Genomic DNA, 24,806 nt, shown 5'->3' with positions numbered 1-24,806 from the left:
CAGCCTGACACCCGTCCTCTGAGGCATCCTCACACCGTCCCGCAGAGCCCTCCGGGGTCATCCCCTAAAGCATCTCAATATGCTCACCGAAAGCATCCCTGCAGCATCCCCTAAAGCATGCCAGTGTGCTTCCCTGGAACATCCCAGCTTTATCACTTAGCACACCCTGGCATCACCCCCTAAAGCGTCTCAGTGCATTCCCCTAAATCTTCCCAGTGTCATCCCCTAAAGCATCCCAATAAGCTCTCCTAAAGCATCCCAGCATCATCCCCTAAAAAATCCTGGCATCATCCCCTAGAACATCCTGGCATCATCCTCTACAGCCTCCCGGTGTCATCCCCTAAATCATGCCAGTGTGTTCCTCTGAAACAGCATTATTCCTTTGCACACCCTGGCATTGTCCCCTAAAGCATCTCACTGTCTTCCTCTAAAGCACTCCAGTGCACTCCCCCAAAACTTCCCAGGATCATTCCCCTAAAGGATCCCAATGGCATTCCCCACAGCATCCCAGTATCATTCCCTACAGCATCCTGGTGTTCTCCACTGTAGTGTCTCACTATCATCCTCTAATACATCCTGACATCCCTCCATGTATCCCAGACTCATCCCCTAAAGCATGCCAGTGACATTCCCTAAAGCAACTCAGTTTGCTCCCCTACAGCATCCCAGCATCATACCCTAAAATGTCCCCATAGGGTCCCCTCAAATATCCCAGCATATCTCCATTCATCCCACCATCATCTCCTAAAGCATTCCAGTATGCTCCCTGAAAAAATCCCAGCACCATCCTGTAAAGCCTGCCAGCATCATCCCCTATGGCATCTCTGAGTCATTCCCTACAGCATCCCAGTGCTATCCCTTTATGCATCCCAGTGTCATTCCCTGCAGCATCCCAATGTCATCCCTTAATGCATCCCAGCGTCATTAACTACACCATACCAGTATCATTCCATAGAGCATCCCGGTGCCATTCCCTACAGCATCCTGGTGCCATTCCCTACAGCATCCTGCTGTCATCCCCTAGGTCATTTCAGGGTCGTCACCTACACCATTTTAGTATCATTTCCTAAAGGATCCCAGTGCCATTCCCTACAGCATTCCAGTATCATCTCCTACAGCATCCCAGCATCATTCCTTAAAGCATCCCAGTATCATCCCCTAAAGGATTACAGTGCCACTCCCTACACCATCCCAGTATCATTCCCTAAAGCATCTCACTATCCTCCCCTAAAGGATCCCAATATCATTCCTTAGAGATCCCAGCCTCATTCCTTAGGGATCCCAGCCTCATTCCTTAGGGCATCCCAGCCTCATTCCTTAGGGATTCCAGCCTCATTCCTTAGGGCATCCCAGCCTCATTCCTTAGGGATCCCAGCCTCATTCCTTAGGGATCCCAGCCTCATTCCTTAGGGATTCCAGCCTCATTCCTTAGGGATCCCAGCCTCATTCCTTAGGGATTCCAGCCTCATTCCTTAGGGCATCCCAACATCATTCCTTAGGTCATACCAGCATTATGCACTAAAGAATCCAGGTGACAATCCCCTAAAACATCCCAGTGACACCCCGTAAAGCATTCCGGTTTACTCCCCTACACCATTCCAGTGCCATCCCCTACAGCACCCCAGTATCATTCCCTACAACACCCCAAACCATTCCATCTCCATCCCCTCCATCTCCGCTGCTCCCAGTCCCCAGCACTGCTTCTCCCCACCCCCCAGCAGACCCTGTTCCCCCCTTCCCCCCCCGGCCCCATGTGCCGCCACAACCTCTATAAATATTCAAAAAGCCGCGTTTTCCGGCCAAGCGCCCAGCTCGGGGTGGGGGCTCCCGGGGGAAATGTTAATAACGGGGCTGCCAGGGATTCCCCCCGGGCAGCGGGAAGGGGGGGCTCAGCCCTCATTTGCCCAGACAAATATCTTGTCGCTCCTCATTACGGTCTTCGTGCCTCAGTTTCCCCACCCGACGCTGCCCAGCGAGGGTCGAGAAGATTCCGGAGGAGTAAGGAAGCAGCAAAAATAGGGAGGAATAATGAGGACAACGAAGTGTGGAGGAAGCCTCTCCCCTACCTAAAAAGTTTGGGGGGGGGTGTGATTTGGGCAAAGCCTGGGCAAACAACCGCTAATCGCCGAATCAAGCGGCAATTAAACGCCGCGGCGGCGAGAATAAATCTGCTAACAAGGAGGCAATGCCCCCGCGCTCGGTGTTTGCCCAGCTGATTAACGGGGATGAATCTGAGGGGGATTATCCATCGGGATGAGGCAGCTCCTTTGTCTCCATTCCCCATCCCGAGCTGTCTCAGAGGAGGTATTGGATGCGCGTGTGTCACCCCCGGGAGCCCATCGATGCAGCCTCAGGACTCATAGCGGGATTAATACAGAGGTGCTTTAATCCCTGGGGCTCCCAAAACCTCCAGGATCCCCATTAAAAACTCTCCCATCTTCCAGGCACTCCAAGAAAAAGGGCCCAAAAGCTGCCCGGGGATTAACATCCTTTTCCATTCTGTAGCCCCGTGTCGAAGATGTCCCATCCCTTGGCTCAGCTCTCCAAAACGAGAAGGTGGGGGAACAGAGCAGCTTTTAATATTCCAGCGTTGCCATCAATTCCCATCCCGGAGAATTATTCAGATAATAGTTGGATAAACCTGTTATTCTACGGATAATTTATTTCTCCCTTTTTTTTTCTCTTTACTTTTTTTTTTTTTTTATCCTACTGAGAAATCCCTGGGCTGCTGCATCCCCAGCAGGAGAAACGGAAAAGCTTTGTGCTCCTATTAAATTAATATTTATTTACTTTCTCCGTGCCCAGCTCTGAGAGGGATGGATGAATAATGCATCACCCCCTGGACACCCAGATAGGAGCTTTGGATCCGACAGATTCGGTGGGATATGGAGAGCCCAGAGGGTGCTGGTGAGGCTGAATGGTCCCAGATGTACACAGGAGTCCAGATGTGTGCCTGACTGAGGCCCCAGCACAGCTCTGAGAGAGAAGCAAGCCTGTGTAAACTCTCCAGATGTGCAAGCTGTCCAGATGTGCACTCACCTACCTCCTACTTATACCTCCAGATGTGCACAAATAGAAACCACCTGTCTCTCCAGATGTGCTTGAGCATCCCTGTGCCTTCAGCTGTGTGTCCAGCTGTGACCCTGGGGAGCCCTCCAGCTGTTTGCCCAAATGTGTGTGCATCCCTCAGACCACCCAGCCCTCCCAGATGTGAACATCACAGATCCTTGGTGCCCCAGATGTACATGGAAAAGCCTCCCCCGTCCCCAGCTGTGTCCCAAGTGTCCTCCAGATGTGAACCCCCTTTGGGGCACATTTGCCTCCCCCCACCCCGATGTGCAAATGTGCTTGGGCCCATTTCATCTGCTGCCGTGCATCCAGATGTGAAGTGCCTTCTCCCTCCCTCTGTCCCAGATGTGTACACCCAGATGTGTGTCCACCATCCTTCCCCATCACCCCTTCTCCTCCACACCTCCTCTCTCCCCCTTAAGCCCCTCTGGGTTCCCCACACTCCCGACTCCCCCTTTTTCCCCACCTTTGCCCCATTCCAAGTGCCACTGTAACACCACCCCCCCCCTTAACAAATCCCCCTATTAAAGAACACCCCTAAATAACAACCCCCCCTATAATGGACCCCCCCCTAAACTCCCTCCCCCCTACAGAGGGCTCGCTGGAGGAGGCTCTTGGCTTCCCACATCAGCCCCAGCGCATTAATTAAGTGGCCAATTGCTAATTACGGATTCAGTGGCATCATGTGCCGATGCCTGTGTGTTCCCTTCCTCCCCCCAAATTCAAGGCCACTGGTGCTCTCTGCACCCCCGAAGTGTCCTCACCCCTGCCAGCGCCCCCCGGGGTTGGGGTACGTGGCCCCCCCGAGCAGCCGCGGTTCCCCGTGGGGTGGGGGGGTGACGCTGAATTTTGGGGGGGGGGGGTGGAGGGTGACGGCAGCCCCGGGTGGTGTCACCTAGTCTGGTGTGAAGCCAGGGAGCTGCTGCCCCTCTTCCTCCAATCCGAGGATCCCCCTTTTCCTTTGCTCCCCCAAAAGTCACCCCGATTCCCCTCCACCGTGGAGTCCCCACCCCGTACGGGACACACCCCCTTCTGCCCCCATCCCGCTTCTCAGGGAGGAGGGGGGGACTCAGGGACACCCCCATCTCCCCCCGCCCAGCACAGCCCTGGCCCGTCCCCCCACCCGGGGGGCGGTGCCGCAGGCTGAACCGAGCCGAAGTGAGCTGAGCCGAGCCGGGCTGGGCTGGGTTGGGCTGAGCCGCGCTGGACTGAGCCGAGTCGGGCCGGGCTGAACCGGGCTGGGCTGAGCCGACCCGAGCCCAGCCAAGCAGAGTAGAGCTAAGCTGAACTGGACCGGGCTGAGCCGAGCTGAGCTGAACTGGTCTTAGTCGTGCCGGGTCGTGTGGTGCTGAGGGGAGCCGAGCCGAGTCGAGCTGAGCCGAGCCTTGGCAGGATGCTACGGTACTTGCTGAAGACGCTGCTGCAGATGAATCTGTTCGCCGACTCGCTGGGGGCCGAAGGCTCCAACTCCTCCTCCTCGCTCCTGCTCGGCATCAACCGCTCCATCGCTGCGCTCCACCTGCCCGATCTCACCCCCGGTAATGGTACGTGGCCCCCGGTCCCGGTACGTGGCCCCCGGTCCCGCTGTCCTTCAATCCCGGGGTTCCCAATTTTGGTCCAGACGGGATGCTGGAAGTAGCCCGCAGCCCCCCCGCCCCAGCCGGGACCCCGCCGGCATCGACACTGGGCTTCCAACCTGGTCCCGTGGCCCCAAACCGGGACCTGCCCCATGTCCCAACTTCGGGACGGACCCGATGCCCCCAAACCGTCCCTGTGTCCCCAGACTGGGACCTGCCCCGTGTCCCGAGTTCAGGACTGAGCCTGTCTTCCCACACCAGCCCCACGTCCCCGTTTCGGGACCGACTCCCTGTCCCCAGACCAACTCCCGGGAGTGATGCTACGTCCCCAGATAGTGTCCATGGCCCCAAACCGAGACCAGACTGCTGTCCCTAAGTCAGGACTGACCCAATGTCCCCAAACTAGCTCTGTGTTCCCAATTCTGATGCAGGAGAAGTCCCCATTCCCAAACTGCCCCTGTGTTCCTACATCAATGCCCAGACTGTGAGCTGGGACAGACAAGTCATTCCTAAATTGTTCCCATGTCCCCCGACCAATCTCCAGACTCCAAAGTGGGGATGACTCAGTGTACTCAAACAGTCCCTCTATCCCCATGCCCATCCTCAGTCTCTGAACCAAGACCAGTCCCATGTCCCCGGACTGTCCCTGTATCCCTAAAACCAACTCCCAGACACTGAGTTGGGAGAGACTCCATGTCCTCAAACCAGCCCTGCGTCCCCAAACTATTTCTACATTCCTAAACCATCCCAGTGTCCCCCAGCCAGGTCCATGTCCCCTAATTCTCTCCATGTCCCCAAACCAGCCCCGTGTCCCCTAGCTGGGACAGAGCGGGGTGGGGTGGGGTGGGGTGTGGGAATGAGGGAGGGGGTGTCTTCCTGAATTTTAACCACATTTTGGGCTTTTCCCCTCTTTTTTTGGTCTGAACATCCCCTTCCATCTGGCCCTGGGTGGCTGGTGAGGGAGGGGGTGTCCCCAAACCCCGCGGGACCCCCTGCCCCCGCACAGCCGGCTGGGCACAGGAGGGGGTCTGGCCTGACCCCCCGCTCGTCCCAATTAGCCACCGGGCCCAGCTGCGGCCCCCTCAGTCCCCGCTGTGCCCCCCGGGGGTACCCGGTACCCCGCAGCATCCCTCCCGTCCCCATGGCAGCCACATCCCGTCCCCATGGCAACCCCGCGGGCTCCCCAAATTGCAGGACCCCCCCCACCTTTACATCCCACCACAAGACTCTTGGGGCAGGAGCATGGGAAAGGAGACACACGTGTGCATGTGTGTGCATGTATGTGCAGGCATGTGTATGTATGTGTGGTGTGCATGTATGTGAATGTGTGTGCATGTATGTGCATGTATGTGCAGTGTGCATTTATGTGCATGTATGTGCAATGTGCACGTATGTGCATGTATGTGCAGTGTGTATGTGTGAGCATGCATGTGCAGTGTGCATGTGTGTGCGTGTAATGTGCAGTGTGCATGTGTGTGCATGCATGTGCAGTGTGCCTGTGTGTGCATTTATGTGCATGTATGTGCAGTGTGCATGTATGCAGGAGTATGTGCATACACATGTGTGTGTGTCCCTCTGCATGCCTACACATGTGTGTGCGTGTGTAAGGACACACACGCCCCAGCCTGAATGCACGTGTGTGCCGGTGTGTGTGTGTCTGTAACTACACACACATGTGTGTGCCGGTGTGTGTGTGTCTGTAACTACACACACACGTGTGCGCAGGCGTGTGTGTGCATGTATGTGCGTGCAGTGGCGTGTACCTGTGCACACACACAGTGACACTTGGGGACCGACCTGCCGAGCCAGCCCGGGCGGCGCTGGGGACACGCGGGGTTCAGCCCAGCCGGCCCCAGCATTAACGAACATTAATTATGCCGGCGTTAATGAGCATCCATTAATTCCCGTGCCCCAGCGGGGGGAATTTTCCTGCAACGGCCCCACAGACCCAATATGGGGCTTTTTTAAACTTGAATTTAAGTGTTTCCTGCAGCCTGAAGTTACTGGCTCTGCTACGGAAAATCAGCACTTACAGATGATGGAAAAATATCTGTTTGGGGGAGAATTTAGCCACAACTCCATTTTCACAGGGATGCCCAGTCGGAAACTGGGTGGAAAAGGGCCATTACCGTCAGCGGAGCTGCTTTGTCCCACTGTCCCTGTCTGAGCCTGCTCCCTCCCCAGCGGCACCCACCCTGGGATGGGGCAGAGGGGGATACACGGGGCTGAGACCTCACCACACTTCATCTCATCTCCTGCTCTCCAAGCGAAGCAGGGGCTGGAGCCAAGAAAGCGCGGATGATGCTCAGCCCTCACAAGCCCCACCTCCCCACGCCCCTAATTTTTCCCGCAGGGTCCCACTCTCAGCTGGAGGACACGGCCCCCCGCATCGTGGAGCACCCCACGGATCTCCTGGTCTCCAAGGGGGAACCCGCCACGCTGAGCTGCAAGGCCGAGGGGCGGCCGGCCCCGGCCGTGGAGTGGTACAAAGACGGGGAGCGGGTGGAGACGGACCGGGAGGATCCCCGCTCCCACCGCACCCTCCTGCCCGGCGGCTCCCTCTTCTTCCTCCGCATCCTGCACGGGCGGCGGGGGAAGCCCGACGAGGGGGTCTATGTCTGCGTGGCCAGGAATTACCTGGGGGAGGCCACCAGCCGGAACGCTTCCCTGGCGGTGGCCGGTGAGTCCTGGGGAGAGGGAGAGGGGCTGAGGGGTGATTTGGGTGGGGGTTTGGGGGTCTGGTGTCACCGCGGAGCCCAACCCGCTCCCGTGGCTGTGGGATCACGGGTTCTCACATCCCCGGGTGTGGCGCTGCCAAGGGAAAAGAGGGGGAAAGAGATAAAAGCAAAGAAAATAAATGAAAAGAAGGGGAAATGAAGTATTTGGAAATAAATAAAATAAGTGAAGAGAAATGGAAAGAAATTTCAGTAAGTTGGAAAGAAGAGAAAAACATTCGAAATAAATGAAACCGGGGGGGAAGAAATGTAAAAATAAAAAAAGAGGAAATGAGTGAAAGTAGATGGAAAGAATAAAGTGAAAGTAAGTGAAAAGGAATGAAAATAGGAGAAAAGAAATTAAAAGGTGAGGGAAAAAAAGAAATGAAATGAAGTGACAAGAAGTGAAAATAAATGAAAAAATAAAATAAGTGAAAATAAGTGAAGAAGAACAAAAATAATGAAAAAATGAAAATAATTGGAAATAGATGAAAAGAAGTGAAGATTGCTGAAAAGAAGCGAAAATAAGTAAAAATAAGTGGAAATATATGAAAACAACATAAAAGAAATTAAAAGAATACTTGGAAACAAATGAAAATGAGAATAAGCAAAAATAATTGCAACAAAATAAAAACAAATGAAAATAACTGAAAACATTTGAAAATCAAGTAAAATCAAGGAAGATAAATTAAAATCAGCTAAAGTCAATGCAGACGATGTCCGAGACACCAATCCCAGGGCTGGGGAGCTGAGGCCGGGCTGGTGTGTCCCCCCAGTGCTGCGGGACGATTTCCGGCAGCCCCCCGGGGATGTGGTGGTGGCGGCGGGAGAACCGGCCGTGCTCGAGTGTGTCCCGCCCCGCGGCCATCCCGAGCCCAGCGTCTCCTGGAAGAAGAACGGAGTCCGGCTCAGCGACAAGGACGAGCACCTGACGGTGAGGGACGGGGCACAAAACCGGGGTGGGGGTGTTGCAATGGGGGTGTGGGATAAGGTAGGGATAGAGGGGTGCAGTAGGAGCGTGGGATGTGAGAGGGATACAGGATGGGGATGCGAGATTCGATGGGGATGCAGGATGCAAAGGGAGATTAAGGTTGCAGTGAGGGTGTGGAATGTGATGGGGGTACCTGATTCGGTGGGGATGCGAAGGGGATTGGGGATGTGATGGGGATGTGGGATGTGGTGGGAATGTGGGTGCAGTGAGGATACAGAATGTGGTGGGGAGGCGATGGAGAAGTGGAATGTGATGGGGATGGGGGATGCAACAGAGATCTGTGATTCAATGGAGATACAGGACGTGATGGGGATGGGGGACGCAATGAGGATGCAATGGGAACGTATGACATGATGAGGGCGTGATGCAGTGAGGATGTGGGATATGATGGGGATGTGAGGGGCATGTGGGATGCAGCAGAGAGTTGGGATGCAATGAGGATGTGGGATGTGACTGGGATACAGGATGAGATGGGGATGTGGGAATGGGGATGTGGGATGCATCAGAGATTTGGGATGCAATGGAGATATGGGATGTGATGAGGGTGTAAGTGCAATGGGAATGTGAGATGCAGTGAGGATGCGGGATGTGATGGAGATACGGAATGCGGTCAGGACGAGAGGTGCAATAAGGATTTGGGATGCAGTGGGAGTATGAGATACAGTGGAGATGCAGGATGCAATGGGGATGCTGGATTTGATGGGGATGGGGGATGTGATGTGCTTCCCCCAGATCCGCGGAGGGAAGCTGATGGTGTCCAGCACCCGCAAGAGCGACGCCGGTGTCTACGTCTGCGTGGCCACCAATGTGGTGGGGGAGAGGGACAGCGAGCCGGCCGAGCTGGTGGTCTTTGGTGCGCTGGGTGTAATGTTTGGGGTGTTGAGGGGTGGATGACATCCTGGCAGGACTGACGGCTGCCCCACAGAGCGCCCGGCATTCGGCAAGAGGCCCCTGAACCAGGCGGTGCTGGTGGAGGGGACGGCAGAGTTCGCCTGCGAGGCGGTGGGGGATCCCCAGCCAGCGGCACGGTGGCACAAGGAGGAGGGCGAGATGCCACTGGGAAGGTGAGCAGGGGGTGAGGGGGCTGATGCAGGGCACCAGGGCCATTGGTGTAGGGCTCTGCAGTGCAGCTGGGTGGCATTAGTGTGTGCCAGCCTGGCATCCCCATGACATCAAGTATCCCATCATATCCTATATCCCCAGTGCACCCTCCATCCTCAGCACATCCTGCATCCCTATTGCACCTCAAGTCCTCTTTGCATCCTGTTTCTCCGTTGCATCCCATATCCCCACCATATCCCACATCCTCTCCACGTTTCACATCCCCAGTGCATCCCTCATTTTCCTTGCATCCCAGATGCCTGTTGTGCCCACATCCTCATCACATCCCACATCCTCACTGCATCCCAACCCCTTGGCACCTCACGCTGTCCTGGTGCCCTGGCACTCTGCTGGTGCGACGTCCTCACGGGGTTCCCCCCAGGTGGGAGGTGCTGCCGGACAACACCCTGCGGATCATCCGGCTGCGAGCAGAGGACGAGGGCACCTACACCTGCGTGGCTGATAACAGCGTGGGCAGGTCGGAGGCATCTGGCACCCTCACTGTGCATGGTAAGGGGGGCCCTGGGGAGCACCCTTGGGTGCTGGTGGAGTGCCTGGGCAAGCCCTTGTCTCTCCCCACACTGTGGCAGTGCCCCCCCAGCTCGTCACTGGGCCCCGCGACCAGGCTGTTGCCCCTGGCCAGAGCGTGACCTTCCAGTGCCAGAGCAAGGGCAACCCACCGCCTGCTGTCTTCTGGCAGAAGGAGGGGAGCCAGGTCTGTGTCCATCTCTGTCCACATCCCTGTCCCCATCCTTGACTCCAGACCCAGCCATAGCCCCGTCCTCATCCCAATTCCCACCCTATCCCTGTCCCCATTCCATCCTCATCCCAATCCCATCACCGTCCCTATTCCATTTCCATTCCACCTCATTATCATCACCATCCCCATCCCAATTCTCAGCCTGTCAGTATCTCATCCCCATCTCAATCTCATCCCATCTCATCCTCATCTCACCTCATCCCCACCCAGTACCCATGACCCATCTCAGTCCTTATCCCATCCCTGACTGTGTTTCACCCCAATCCCAATCCTCACCCCATTCCATTCCATTCCATTCCATCTGATCCCTTCACACCCCATCCCATTCCTGTCCCCAGGCACATCCCTGTCTCCACCATGTCCCATCCCACCTCTCCCTCCCTCTCACTCAGCCCCCTCCCTCCCCAGACCCTGCTGTTCCCGGGCCAGCCCCCACTCCCCTCCAGCCGTGTTTGGGTGAGCCCCGGAGGTGCCATGACCATCGCCGACGTCCAGCCCGGCGACGCCGGCCACTACCTGTGCCAGGCCATCAACGTGGCTGGCAGTGTCCTGGCCAGGGCACGCCTGGAGGTGATGGGGGGTAAGTCTGGTACCAGCAGAGAACTGGCACATTCGGTGCACGAGTGGCACCCACCACACCACCCAGCAATTCCCGGTTTTCCCCCGTAGCACCCACTGAGCTCCACCCGCCGGAGGTCAGCCCCGTTCCCGCTAACCGGACGGTGCTGCCGGTGGGGGCCACGGCGCGGCTGCCTTGTGGGGTGTGGGGCAGTGACCCCCCGGGCAGCGTGGGGTGGCTGAAGGACGGCAGTGCCCTGGTGGGTGCCCAGTCCCGCGCCAGCCTGCTGGAGAACGGCACCCTGCAGATCACCGGCCTCCGGGTGAGCCGGCCCCGGCAGGGGCACCCATGGGGGTACTGCAGGGAGGGGAAGGGGGCAGTGGGTATGGGGGGGGTGTAAAGGGAGGTGGGTGCTCAGGTTGGTGGGTACAAGCAGTGCTGGGGGTCAGGGTGATGGGTACAAAGGGTGGTGGGTGCTCAGGGTGATGGGTACAAAGGGTGGTGCGTGCCCAGGGGGGTGGGTGCCGAGGTGATGGGTGCTCAGGGTGATGGGGCAGGAGCTCTTCCCCCCCACAGGTGAGAGACTCTGGGCTCTATGAGTGCGTGGCCACCAGCCCAGCGGGCGAGACACGCTGGGGCAGCTCCCTGGAGGTGCAAGGTGGGTCACAAGGATGTCACTGCACCAGAGACACCATGGCACCGGGGACAAAGCAACCCCAGACCTCCACACATCTCTCTGCAGGTGATGAATCTGACCTCTCCCCACCTTCCCCTGTGCCTGGAGTCCTCCCCGGGCCACCCTCCACCCCTGTGGTCACCAACATCACCAAAAGCAGTGTCACCCTGAGCTGGAAAGCGAACAAGGACAGCGATGCCACCCATGTCACCTCTTACATAGTGGAGGCTTTCAGGTATCACTCAAGCATCTTCTCTGGCTGCAAGGATGTTGTGGTGGCCCAGTACCACTCCGTTATGGGTCACCCCTGTCCCTTGGCAGCCAGGGAGCGGGTGGCCCGTGGCGGACGGTGGCAGCTGATGTGGAGGGTGAGACCCACACGGTGAGCGGCCTCGCCCCTGACACCGTCTACCTGTTCCTGGTGCGGGCGGTCAATGCCTACGGGCTCAGTGACCCCAGCGGCGTCTCAGAGCCTGTGCACACCCAAGGTGAGACCCAGCAGTGACATTGGTGGAGGTGTCTGTGAACCCACCATCCATCTCCACTTGGTGACACACATGGAGGTGCCCGTGCACCCAAAACCTTTGGGTCCATCCTTGCCCAGTGGTGCCAGTGGAGTTTCCCACGTACCCACCATGGGAACGTGGTGTCACTGTGACCTCTCCACTCGGTGACGCCAACGGGGATGTCCACGGACCCTCCATTCTCTCATGCTTCCAGCAGATGCCAGCCCCACGCAGCAAGGGCTGGACCCCGAGCAGGTGCAGCGGGAGCTGGCCCAAGTGGCTGTGCACCTGCAGGAGCCCGTGGTGCTGCCGCTGGGCGCCGTCCGCCTCTCCTGGACCGTGAGTGCCGCACCCCGCTGCCAGCACGGGGCCCCCGGTGCCGAGCATCCCCCCATCCCACCCTCCCCTTGGCTCCGCAGGTGGAGCGCCCAGCGCCCTTCCTTCAGGGCTACCGCGTGCTGTACCGGCGGCGTGGTGGGCGCTGGGAGGAGGCGCGGGCGGTGCGGGCGCCGGAGGAGCGGGGGGCCCTGCTCACCGAGCTGCGCCGGGGCCAGGACTACGAGATCAAGGTCCGACCCTACTTCCGTCAGCTCCAGGGTCCGGACAGCGCCGTGCGCACTCTGCGCACCCCAGAGGCGGGTGAGTGTAGAAGTGGAGGGGGAGGTGGGGGCCCCCAGGGGACAACCTGGAGGTGACACCCCATGTGTCCCCTACTGGCAGCCCCCAGCGCCCCCCCGCGAGCTGTCAGTGTGGCTGGGAATGGCACCAGTGTCCGCATCTCGTGGCAGCCACCACCACTGGCCGAGCAGAACGGCGTCATCCGGGATTACCGGGTAAGGGTGGACAGCAGCAGGGACGTAGCAGGTCCCCTCTGTCCACCCATGACACCGTGTCATGGTGTCCCTCATCTTTTCCTCCCCGCTCCCAGATTTGGTGCCTGGGCAACGAGAGCCGCTACCACATCAACCAGAGCGTGGAGGGGACGGTGCTGGCCACAGTGCTGCGGGGACTGGTCCCCGGGGTCCCTTACCACGCCGAAGTTGCCGCCGCCACTGGCGCCGGTGTGGGCGCCCGCAGCGCCCCTGTCCCCATCCGCGTCGGTGAGTCTCCTGTCACCGCCGCACCTACGGGTGGGGAGTGGCGGGGGTCACCCACTGCGGCGCTGCGGATGGCTCCTCGGCGTCCCACCGGTGTGTCCCCCTTCCCCGTGTCACTCGCAGCCCCCCTGGTGGAGCGGGATGCGGAGCCAGCAGGCGGGAGCAGCATGACCGAGCGTTTGGCTGAGGTGGCCAGACAGCCAGCCTTCATCGCCGGCGTCGGCAGCGCTTGCTGGGTCGTTCTCGCCGCCTTCGCCGCTTGGCTCTACAGCCGCCGCCGCAGGAAGAAGGAGCTCAGCCACTTCACCGGTACAGAGGGGTGCTACCCCTGGGACCCCCCACCCCTCACCCATTACCCACCAGCCACCTCTTTCCCCTCTCTTTACAGCCTCCTTTGCCTACACACCCACCGGTAAGCCCACAGGTGGCGCGGGGTCCCGGCGCGGCCTCTCGCCGCCCTCACCCCGCTCTCTTTCCGCAGTCGCCTTCCCGACTCCAGCGCGCGGCAGCCCCAGGTAACCCCCCGGGTATCCCCCGCCCTCTCCAGGAGCCCCAGCGCTGACCACCAGCATCCCTTCCCCCCGTCTCCTTGCAGGGCAGCCGCCGGCAGTGTTTACCCGTGGCTGGCGGACGCGTGGCACGGTGGCGGCACAGCCAGTGCTGCCGGTTGCTTGGGCACCGCTGAGAGATACTACAATGGTAAGGGGTCAGCACGGGGGCGGGTGCGTGGCTCTGACTGGGGAGGTCATAGTCAGCCCTGATGGTGGCAGCCGCCCTCTGCAGACGCCGGCATCACCCGTTACATCGCCCAGACGGAGCAGTTTGGGGCGGGGGCCGGCGAGGGGCCGGTTTACAGCACCATCGAGGCGGACAGTGAGGAGCTCTGCACCTTCCCCCGTCCCTTCTCGCAGTATGGGACCCCCTATCCCGGGGTGGGTCCTCAGCCCATGGATGCTGCAGCCGCCCAGGCACCCCGAGGATGGGCTGAGCACGGTAGGGTGGTGGGATGGGTGGGGGGACACAGGGGAGCCGGGGGTGCGGTCCCCTCCCCACAGCCCCCCCAGCATCCCACCTTGCCACAGGGGCCAAAGCAAAGCTGGGGCAAGCGGTGAAACTGCCAGCGGTGAGTTGGACAGAGCTGCTGCCCCCTCCACCCTCTGCCAGCGAGCTTAGCCAATGCACCCAGGAGAAGGAGGAGGAGGAAGAGGAGGATGAAGAGGAAGAGGCAGCCGGAAGGTGAGTGTGGAGGCTTGGGGGGGCAGGGGCCTGCTGCCCCCAGCATGCACCCTGTGGTCTCTGCCCTGCAGGTTGGGGATGGAGGTGTGGTACCCTGGTGAGGACATCCCCTGTGCCACTGCTGCATCCTCGCCCACCACCTCCTCCGGCTGCCGCTCCACCACCACGCTGACGCCATCGCCCCGCACCACCGAGGACATTCCCCGCCTCCGTGACTTCGACAGCTCCCGCCTGCCCCGGTAGGAGATGGGCCTCGCTTGGTACGGCCGTGCCATTGGGGTTTGGATGTCCCATTGAGGTCCAGGTGTCCCACCATGGTCTGGGTGTTCCATTGTGATTCAGCCATGCTGTCACTATCCAGCCCTGCTCTGCCGTCATGGTCCAACTGTGTCATTGGGGTCCAGATGTCCCACAGGGGTCCAGATGTCCCACCATGGTCCAGGTGTTCCACCACAATCCATCCATTTTGTCACCATTCAGCCCTGCTGTGCTGTCATGCCATTGAGGTCCAGATGTGCCATCTGAGGTCCAGGTGTCCCACTGAGGTCTGGGTGTCCCATCACTATCCAGCCATGTTGCCATGACCCAGTCCCACTGTTCCATCATGGTCTGGCCTTGCCACTGGAGTCAGGATGTCCCACCAGGGTCCGGATGACCCACCACAGTCTGGGTGTCCCATCACAACCCAGCCATGTTGTCACAATCTGGTCCTACCATGCCACCATGGTCTGGCCATGCCATGGGGGTCTGGATGTCCCGCTGGAGTCTGGATGTCTCACCGTGGCCCAGGTGTCCCTTTGTGATAATTCCATGATGTCACCATCCATCTCTGCTCTCCAGCTGTGCCCCGGCCATGCTGTCAGGTCACATCCACAACAGTGTCAGCTGACTGGGGCATCACCACTCAGCTGCACCATCACAAGCCAGCTGGGACATCATCATCCAGCTGTGCTGTTGTGGCCCAGCTCTGCCATGATCCAGCGGTGCCATCGCAAACCAGCAGTGCCATCACAGTGCTGGCATGTCACTGCACTCCAGCTGTACTGTTGCAATCCAGCCATGTGGTTGCAATCCAGCTGTGACATCCGGGGCCAGCTGCATCACTGCCATCCAACTGTGTGCTTGAAATCCAGCTGTGCTGTGACCCAGCTGTGCAGCTGAAAGCTGTGTGGTTATAATCCAGCTGAGCAGCCATTATGCAGCTGTGCTCCAGCTGTGTCATTGCAGGCTGGCCGTGCCATTACAACCTTGCCAGGCTGTGGCTTGTGATCCAGCTGTGCTCCTCCCCTCCAGCTGTGCCACTGCACTCATCCATCTGCCCTTTGCCAGCCCAGCTGTGTGACTGCGATCCAGATGTGGCACTGCCATCCAGCTGTGGTGCTTCAGCCCACCCACACCAGTGCCATCCAGCTGTGCCAACACCCCATGTTTTTCCCTGGCCCTGGCACAGCTCTGGAGGGACTGTGCCAGCCAGCGCTGTGGTGGCCACCGAGCCCCACATCCCACTTCCCCCAGCCCGGCTTCATCCCACCCCCTCTTTGCCAGGAGACCCCCCCACAGCGCCGGCACCCCCCCACAAGCACCCAGTCCCCCAGTAACTCCAGATGCCAGCGAGGGCCACCCACCTCGAGCCCGCTGCCCTCCTGGCACAGGTGAGCCCTGGGGGGCAGGTTTGGGTGGGTGGGCACCGCACTGTCTGTGTAGGGAGGCTGACACTGCCATCCCCCCCAGGGAAACACCGCGGGGCGGCTCCTAAAAGTCGCCTGAAGCCCAAATGCAGCCGCTACTGCCGGGAAAAGCAGACAGGAGGTGAGCGGGGGGGAAAAATTAGGGGCTCCAGGTGGGTCCAGGAGGGCTCAACCCTCTCCTCCCTCTCCACCGCAGACCTGCCGCCGCCGCCGCTGCCGCCGCCGGGAGAGACCCGCGGCCCCTCTCCAGAGCGGGAGCCCAGCGGGGCCGAGCGCAGGGTCGCCCATCGCCCGCCCCGCGGCGGTAAGCCAGGGCCACCGGCTGTGTGACAAAGGCGTTGGGGGTGTCACTGCCGAACCCCAACCTTGTGCCCTCCCCTGCAGACGAGCTCGTCCCCTACAGCAAGCCCTCCTGCCTGCCCCGCGGGCAGGTGTCTGGCAGCTGCTCCACCACAGGCAGCGTCTCGTCCCGCGGCTCCGCCAGCTCCCGGGACCACGGCTCGGGGCGCAGCCGGATCCCGGCGGAGCGCGGCGAAGGGAGCGGCCATCGCCGCCGCCCGGGGGCCGCATTGCCCGGCCCGTCGCAGGAGAAGCGATAAAGCGGAGGGCAAGCCGGTGACAGGGTTGGGGACACGGAGGGACGTTCTTTAATTTCTGGGTGGCGCCATGTAAATAGGGTTGCACAGAGACAGCGGCCGGTGGGCGTCAGAGTGAGGGGGGACAGGGGTGCTCGGGGTGGGACAAGGATAATCACAAGGGATGAGGACCCTGGGGAGGGACAAGGACGCTCAGGGAGGGAGGAGGATACTTGGGGAGAGATGAGGACCCTGGGGACAAGGACGGTAGGGAAGCACAAGGATACAATTTGGAGGACGAGGATGCTCAGGGAGACCAAGGACAGTCATGAGGAATGAGGACCCTGGGAAGGGATGAGGATGCTCAGGAGGGACAAGGAAGATGTTTGGGGAAGGAGGAGGAGCCTGAGGACGGAGACAGTTGTTCAGAGAGGGATGAGGACGCTGGGGAGGGATTAAGCAGGGCAAAGATCCTGGGGGCAAGGACAGTTTGGAGGAACAAGGATGCTGGGAAAGGACAAGGACAAGGACAACTGTGAGGGATAAGGATGATTGAAATGGATGGGGACAGTTGGGATGAGATTACAAGGGAGAGACAAGGACAATGCAGATGATTTAGGGTGCTGGTGAGTGACAAAGAAGGCAGGGGGACAAGGATGCCTGGGGGCAAGAGGACACAGGGAAAGGACAAGGTTGCTTCAGAAGGACAAGGACAGCAGTAAGGGATGAGGAGGATAGTTGCTGGGGGATGAGGACAGTGGGAAGGGACAAGGACACTTGGTACCTAGGGTAAAAATAATTAGAGAAGGATGAGGACGCTCAGGAGGGCTGAGGACCCTGGGAATGAGGATGATTAGGAGAGATAAAGACACTCGAAGGAGGCACAGGTGGCTTGGGAAGGATGAGGATACTTGGGAGGGACAAGGATGGTTGAGGTGGGACAGGGGTGCTGAGGAAGGACATGGACTTTCAGAAATGACAAGGACAGTTGGGAGAAATGGGAATGGTCAGCAGGCCTGGGGATGGTCAGGGGGACAACCCTGGGGAAGGACAAGGACATTTGGGATGGACAACAGTGCTTGGTCTGGACAAGGATAGTTGTGGGGGATGAGGATGTGGGGGAAGGATGAGGGCACTGGGGAGGGACGAGGACACTGTGGAGGGATGTGGACACTTAGAGGGATGTGGACTCTTGGGGAGAATGAGGAATTTGGGAAAGTATGGGGACACTGTGGAGGGATGGGGACACTGCGGAAGGATGGAACACTTGGGAAGGGCAAGGACACTGGAGAAGAAGGGACACCCACCCACCTTGGTGCCACCCACCCTTTGTGGGTGGCTTTTCCTAGTAAAGAGCCCCTTTTTGGGGAACTGCCTAATAAAACTGGATTTTAGCCGAGCCAAGGGGACTGGCCTTGCTGCGTCCTGCACCCTGGGGACCTCCATGCTCCTGTCCCTCCTGTCCCCAGCTCACCATCTGCCCTGGCCCAGGGGCTGCCACTCCCTGACCCCTGGCCACCTGGGAAGAAAAAGGGACATTTTCCAGCACCCCGCAACAGATGGCACTCCCTTCCACCCCCAGTGCCCATCACCCCAGCATCGGGGCACCGCTCACCGTTCTGTGTGATGCCCAGAGCTACCTCTGCCCTGACTCTCTGTGGGACCCCCAGCGCTGTCCCCCAGTCCCAGGTGGTGGTTGGAACCCCAGGTGAGAAGACCCGCTCCAAGGGTGATGGTGGCGGTGAGGGACCTGCAGGAGGCGGTGGCGTCACCGTGGTGCCACGTCAGAGACACCTTCCCCAGGGAGGTGACGATCCTCAGGGTCAGGGACCCTTCACTCACCCCTGTAAGGCCCGTCAGTGTCCTCAAGGCTGTAGCAGAGGCCATCGATGGCCACGGCCAGCGTGCGGGCGAAGCTGGCATCCAGGAGGAAGGAGCCGTCGCAGGAGCTCACGAGGCTGCAGCGGGCGCTGGCAAAGTTGTCCTCCGAGACGGACCCCCAGCCATTCAGCAGAGACCCCCCCGGCGAGCCCCTCGTCGCCGTCCGCTCTTCCTCCTCCTCTTCCTCCTCCTCCTCCTCCCCCTCCTCCTCCTCCTCGCCCAACTCGGAGGCTGGTGGCCCGTAGATGTAGCCGTAGGTGTGCAGTGGTGAGAAGGACTGTGGTGTGCTTGGTGCCAGGGGTCTGTGGGGGACATGATGTGGACACTGATGGCACCAGGAGGTGCTGCCGTGGTAGGAGTGTCCCACAGGGGTGTGAATACCTGAGGCAGGTGGTGTCCTGGTCCATCTCCAGGTCTTCAGCCACCTGCTGTTGCGTGAGGACCCCGTCGCTGAACGCTGGTGAGAGGCGCCCGGTGACTGGGGACCTGTCCCTTGGGTGCCTGGTGTCTGCAGACATGTCCTTGGGGTACCTGGTAGCCAGGAACATGTCCCTTGCGTGCCTGGTCTCCAGCGATGTGTCCCTGGTGTGGCTATTGGCTGGGGACATGTCCTTGGGGTACCTGGTGCCCAAGAACATGTCCCTCCGGTGACAGGTTACTGGGGAAACCTCTTCAGGATGCCTGGTGACTGGGGATGTGTCCTTTATGTGCCCAGTGTCTGTTGACATGTCCTCAGGGTACCTGGTGACCAGAAATATCATGAAGGGACATCCCTTGGGTACCTGGTCACCAGTGATGGGTCTCTGGGGTGCCTCGTAGCTGAAGATGTGCCCTTAGGGTACCTGATGCCCAAGAACTTGTCCCTGCGGTGCTCAGGGACTGGTGACATCTCCTCAGGGTGTCTGGTGACTGGGGATGTGTCCCTGGGGTGCCCAGTGGCTGGCGATGTGTCCTTGGGATGCCTCATGGCTGGTGACATGTTCTCAGGGTACCTGCTGGACAGGAACATGTCACTTGGGTGCTTGGTCACCAGTGATGGGTCCTTGGGGTGCCTGTTGGCTGGGGACATGTCCTTGGCATACCTAGCAGCCAGGAACTTGTCCCTGCAGTGCCTGGTAGCTGGGGACATCTCCTTGGGGATCCTAGTGCCTGGGGACATCTCCTGGGGCAGCCTCGTGCCTGGGGATGTGTCCCTTGGGTGCCTGCTGACTGGGGACATGTCCTTGGGGTGCCTAGTGGATGGTGACATGTCCCACTGACACTTGGTCCCTGGTAATGGGTCCCTGGGGCACCTGGTGACCAGGGATGTGTCCTCAGGGTGCCTGGTGGCCAAGACTGTGTCTCTCTGATGCTTGGTGGCTGGTGACATGTCCCTGGGATTTCTGGGGACTGGGGACACATCCTTGGGGTGCCTGCTAGCCCAGAGCATGTCCTTGGGATGCTCAGTGACCAGGGACATGTCCTGGGGGTACCTAGTGGCCAGTGACACATCCCTGGGGCTCTCCGTGGTCAGGGATGTGTCCCTGGGGAGTTGGGTGAGTGGAGGTGTGTCCCTGGGCATCCCAGTGGACAGGGACAGGTCCTTGGGGCGCCTGGTGACCGGGGATGTGTCCCTGGGGCACACCGTGGCTGGGGACCTGCAAGTGCAAGCAACATGTTGGGTTTTGCAGCACAGGGTTTGGGTGCAGGGCACCTCTCTGGATGGGGACACTCAGACTCACCGTGTCACCGGTGGGTGCCGGGCATGGGGTGGTCTCGGGGGTGTCACTGGTGACCCGGTGACACCAGAGGCCAGCGAAGCACTGCCCCGACGTGGTTTTGGGGAGCTGAAGACTGGCAGCTGCCCGTTCCCTCCGTCCATCATGGCAGCAGTGGAGCCACCCTCGTGTCCCCTTTGCTGAGGCCACCTGGCTGCTGGTCCAAAATCTGTCCCCCACTCGCCTCCGCTTCCAGTGACAGGGACATGGCTGGGGCCAGCCGTGAGCACCGGGGTGCTGTGCACTTGATGCAGCTCTGCGTGGGGGATGTGGGACACCGAGCCATGGGACACCTCCCCAGTGCCCCCCGTGTCCCCCCGCGTGTCCCCCATACCCACCTCTCTTGCGAATGTGCTCCCAGGGCGCTGGGTTCGGGGTGCTGGGTGAGGTGTGCACCCCGGGGTGCCCCCCACTGCAGCACCTCGTGTCCCCGAGGGGCGGCGGGTGCCCCCCACGGGGGCTGCTGCGGTTGGGGGGCGTGGGGGGACCGAGGCTCGGCGGCTCCAGGGAGAGGGCTGGGAGGGTAAGAGAGGTCATGGGTGCTGAGCTCTGTGCCCTTGTCCCCTCTGCCCTCTGGTCTGTGTGTCCTCAAGTCCTTGCTGCCTGCAGACAGGCACCACCGAGGTGGGGGTCCCACGGCACTGGGGTCCCAGGCAGAGGGTTGGGGTCTTGGGCACATTTTGCTGGTCCCATAGTACATTGTGAGGGTCCTAGGCCTGGGTGGGGGTTCCCATGGCATCAGGTCAGGGGTCCTATGGTACCAGGTGGGGGGCCCAGAATACCCTGTGTGGGGGCTCCATGGCAGAGAGTGGGGTTTCTATGGCACCAGGTGGGGGTCCCAGCCCTGGGGTTCACTGCAGGGGTGAGGGTCCCATGGCACTAGGTGGGGGTCGCAGTTCCCACAGGGCTCACTGGAGGGGTGGGGGTCCCATGGCACTAGGTGGGGGTCCCAGCCCTGGGGTTCCCAGCCCATGCCCCACCCATGGCACTAGGTGGGGGTCCCAGCTCCCACAGGGCTCACTGGAGGGGTGGGGGTCCCTGCTGTCACTGCCCAGCAGTCGGCTGCTGAGGCTGCTGCTGCTGCTGAGGTTTCGGGGGGCACAGCTGGGTTTCCAGGGGCCACCGAGCCACGGCGAGTCACCGGCCACCAGCCTGCAAGGCAAGGCATGCTGTCAGGGCATCCCAACACCACCCCAGCAGGGATCCCCCACCCCACGGCCTCTCACCTGCGGCGAGCTGCGGCGTCCTGGCTGGCGCGGCGCTGGCAGACGAGGAGGAGGAGGGCGAGTAAGGCCAACCAGAGCATGGAGCCGGCGGCTGCGATGACGGCAGGCTGCCGCAGTGCCTGGACCACCCCGCTGCTCCCCGCTGTCAGCCCTGCAAGGGTCCCACTGGTGTCACCTCGTGTCACAAACTTGACCCCCACCCGCTCCCCACCTTGCTCCCCGTCCCCTACCCAGGACACCACAGGTGGTGTTGCTGGGGACCCCCAGCCCTGCGCCGTTGAAAGCTGCCACCTGGACACAGAATTCGACGCCGGGGTGTGGGAGGAGGGTTTCCAGGCGGTGGGTGCCTCCGTCCACTGTCCTGTTGGTGTGGTGCTGCCAGCCCTCGCCCACTGACCAGACCTGGCAGGCACCAAGAGGATGAGTCCCCTTAGATGATTACCCTTGATGGACCCCCTTTAATGGATCCCCTATGGATGGATCCCCTTGGATGGACCACTTTGGATGGACCCCCTCAAATTAATATCCCTTGATGGACTCCCATTGATGGACCCCTTTTGAATAGACTCACTTGGATGGGCTCCCTCGGATGGACCCCTTTGGATGGGCTCCCTTGCATGCCACTAGGCTGGATCCCCTTGGGTAAATGCTCCTGGGATGGACCCCCATTGATGGAGCCCCCTTGAGTGGACCCCCTTGAATGACTCCCCTAGGCTGGACCCCTTTGGATGAGCTTCCTTGGATGAATGACACTAGACAGATGCCCTGGGGTGGACCTCCACCTGGATTAGCCCCCTTGGATGAACCCTCATGTTGAGATCCCTCCTGGATGGACCCCTTGGATGGATCCCCTTGGACGGACCCTCCTTGGTCAGATACCCCCCAAGCCCTACCCCCTTGCCCTGTCACCCCAAACCTGGTAGCCCTGGATGATGCCATTGTGGGCCTCAGGAGGAGGTGGCTCCCAGCTCACGACCACGGTGCTGTTTCCCGTCTCAGCCTGGCCCACGGTGACTTGCTGGGGTGCTGCACTGGGCACTGCCGGGACAGGGGTGCTGAGACCCCTGGGACCCCCAACCAACCTCCCTATCCTCCACCCAGGCATCCCTGGGGACATACAGCGCACCTTCCTCAGGTATCCAGAGGTGCCTGCTGTTGCTGTCCGAGCCCTGGGTGCCTCCAGTGTAGGGTCGGACCTTGAACTCGTACTTGTAGCCCCTGCGGAGCGCGGGGATGATGGCGCTGAGCTCCCTGCCTGCGTCGTGTTGGACCCAAGGGGTGGTGGCCGGGAGCAGGCTGCGGTACAGCACCATGTAGGACACCGGCACCGGCACCGGCATCAGCATCTGAAGGGGATGGGAAGGGTTCCGAGTCATGGTGGGACATGGGCATGTGTCTCCAGCCTCATCCCCATGTCCCATCCCCTCCCTCCGCTGGGGACATTCTGGCACGACACTGACCCTCCAGCGGAGCCGGACAGCAGCGGTGGGCAGCGCTGTGCCGTTGTCCAGGTGCAGCCGCACAGCCAGCAGGTCCCGTGGGGCAGCATCCCGCCGGCCCGTCGGCAGTCGATCTGTGGAGCAGAGAGAGGAAGGCTAATGACAGCTCCAGGCAGGAGTGGAGTCCCCTGGCACCTGCCCAGACACCCACCTCAGATACCTGTACCTGATGTCTCCCTAGATGGATCCACTCAGATGTACCCCCCTTTGGACAGATACCTTTTGATGGGTCTGTCTTGGATGGACACACCTTGTATGGACCTCTTGGATGGGTCCCCTTTGATATGTTCCCTTTGTGGACATAGGATGGGCCCCCTTGACACACCCCTATTGATGTGTACCTCTTAGATGAACCCTTTGGGTGGATACGTCTTGTCCTATCCCCCTTTAATGGACCCCCACCTTGGACAGACTCCCTCAAATACTCTCGTAGGAGCCAGCATGGCTGGATCCCCTTTAAGTGGGCTCTCTTGAAGAGATCCCCTTGGATGGACTCCCACCTCAATGCATCCCCTTAGGTGGATCCCCTTACACAGACTTGCTTGGATGGAGCCCTTAGGCGGATCCTGTTGGATGGATGCTTTTAGATGGTCCCACCTTTGGAAGTGCTCCCTTTCAATGGATCCCCTCAGCTGGATGGACCCTTTTTTGATGGACTCCCCTCGAACGACCCCCTTGGATGGACCCCATTAGATGGACCCTGTTAGATGGACCCCTGGGTGCCTGTGAAGTCCCACCACTGACCCTCCACGTGGAGGAGGGCGGTGGCAGCGGCGGTGCCCAGCTGGCTCTGTGCTGTGCACACGTAGGTGCCGGCGTCGGCGGCTGTCACGGCGTAGATGCGCAAAGTGTGCTCCCGGTCCACCTCGTGCCTGCGGGTCACCAGCTCTCCGTCAGCTCCATCCCCACCCCAGAGACTGGACACTTCCCCCCTGCCACCACGTACCTGCCCCAGGGCAGGTCCCCACGCTCCTTGTGCCACTGCACCCGCGGTGCCGGGTCACCTTGGGCGCCGCAGCCCAGCTCCACGGTGCTGCCGGCCACAGCCACGGCGTCGCTTGGGTGCCGCACAATGGTCGGCTTCTCTGCGGGGTGACATCGAGGATGTGGCACCACGGCTGGGTGTGACATGCCCACCACCCACAGGAGACCCTTGGCTTACCCAGGACGGAGACACGGGCACCCCGGCTCTCCCTCTTGCCTGCCGCGTTGGCCGCCACGCAGATGTAGAGCCCGGAGTCGCTCCGTTGTGCTGGTGCCACCCTCAACTTCCCATTGGTGACCACATACCTGTCACCCACCAAGTCCAAGGTCACCCCATCCTTCTTCCAGGTGACACGGGGTTCAGGGTGCCCCGAGGGGGGGACGCAGTCCAGCTCCAACGCTTGCCCCGCCGTGGTCACCAGATCGCCTGGCTGCAGGCGGAAATTGTCCCGCAGCACTGCCGTGGGGAGGGCACACCGTGGGTGGGGGAGACAGGATTTTCTTGGGGTCCTCCCACCCACATCACCCCCACCAGGTGTCCTTACCAGCCAGAATTTGTGGTGCCGTGGCTGCGCTGGGGGGGTGGCAGCCTGTGGGGTGACAAGGAGGCGGGAGGATGCTGGTGGGTGCCCCAGGCGAGCACAGTCTCAGCCCCAGGGTGGGCAGGGGGCAGAGTTAAGGGGGTTTTGCCCCCCCATGGGCTGAACTCACCTCCACGGTGCAGAGCGGCGAGGCAGAGCCCCAGGCCCAGTGCCGTCGCCCAGCCGCCCGCCATGCCAGCCCCAGCCAGCCTTCCCGCTTCCTCCCAAAATCCCAGTCCCTCCCTGTCAGCACCGGGGCCGGATCTGCCTCCGGATGGGGGGGATACAATAGCCGGATGTGGGGGCCGGGAAATGCCGAGGGGAGAAGG

The 24,806-nt window shown here is 60.5% G+C and overlaps 2 protein-coding genes across 2 annotated transcripts; one reads left to right on the top strand and one right to left on the bottom strand.

Moving 5' to 3' along the window:
- Positions 1 to 4,462: 4,462 nt before the first annotated feature.
- On the top strand, positions 4,463 to 14,415 carry ROBO3 (roundabout guidance receptor 3). Its single transcript, XM_032709711.1, has 22 exons — positions 4,463 to 4,613; positions 7,000 to 7,326; positions 8,137 to 8,294; positions 9,084 to 9,204; positions 9,277 to 9,415; positions 9,835 to 9,962; positions 10,043 to 10,167; positions 10,621 to 10,792; positions 10,882 to 11,093; positions 11,348 to 11,429; positions 11,514 to 11,682; positions 11,769 to 11,935; positions 12,168 to 12,292; positions 12,373 to 12,592; positions 12,674 to 12,786; positions 12,882 to 13,053; positions 13,174 to 13,359; positions 13,439 to 13,462; positions 13,532 to 13,565; positions 13,646 to 13,749; positions 13,834 to 14,043; positions 14,133 to 14,415. The coding sequence occupies exons 1-22, from the start codon at positions 4,463 to 4,465 to the stop codon at positions 14,288 to 14,290; spliced, it is 3,297 nt and encodes a 1,098-aa protein (XP_032565602.1). The 3' UTR covers positions 14,291 to 14,415.
- Positions 14,416 to 16,605: 2,190 nt separating this feature from the next.
- ROBO4 (roundabout guidance receptor 4) lies at positions 16,606 to 24,674 on the bottom strand. The gene is given in 21 exon segments (XM_032709710.1): positions 16,606 to 17,955; positions 17,957 to 18,068; positions 18,165 to 18,299; positions 18,392 to 18,732; positions 18,812 to 19,171; positions 19,273 to 19,363; positions 19,394 to 19,422; positions 19,513 to 20,067; positions 20,152 to 20,443; positions 20,526 to 20,702; positions 21,209 to 21,339; positions 21,414 to 21,564; positions 21,644 to 21,815; positions 22,330 to 22,451; positions 22,540 to 22,759; positions 22,874 to 22,986; positions 23,657 to 23,784; positions 23,859 to 23,997; positions 24,075 to 24,353; positions 24,442 to 24,486; positions 24,608 to 24,674. Coding segments are annotated over 21 exon segments (3,687 nt in total). The 5' UTR covers positions 24,672 to 24,674; the 3' UTR covers positions 16,606 to 17,924.
- Positions 24,675 to 24,806: the final 132 nt, after the last annotated feature.

This window comes from Chiroxiphia lanceolata, chromosome 23, assembly GCF_009829145.1.
Source record: "Chiroxiphia lanceolata isolate bChiLan1 chromosome 23, bChiLan1.pri, whole genome shotgun sequence".
Taxonomy (NCBI): Eukaryota; Metazoa; Chordata; class Aves; order Passeriformes; family Pipridae; genus Chiroxiphia; species Chiroxiphia lanceolata.
This window is presented reverse-complemented; position numbering and strand designations above follow the sequence as displayed.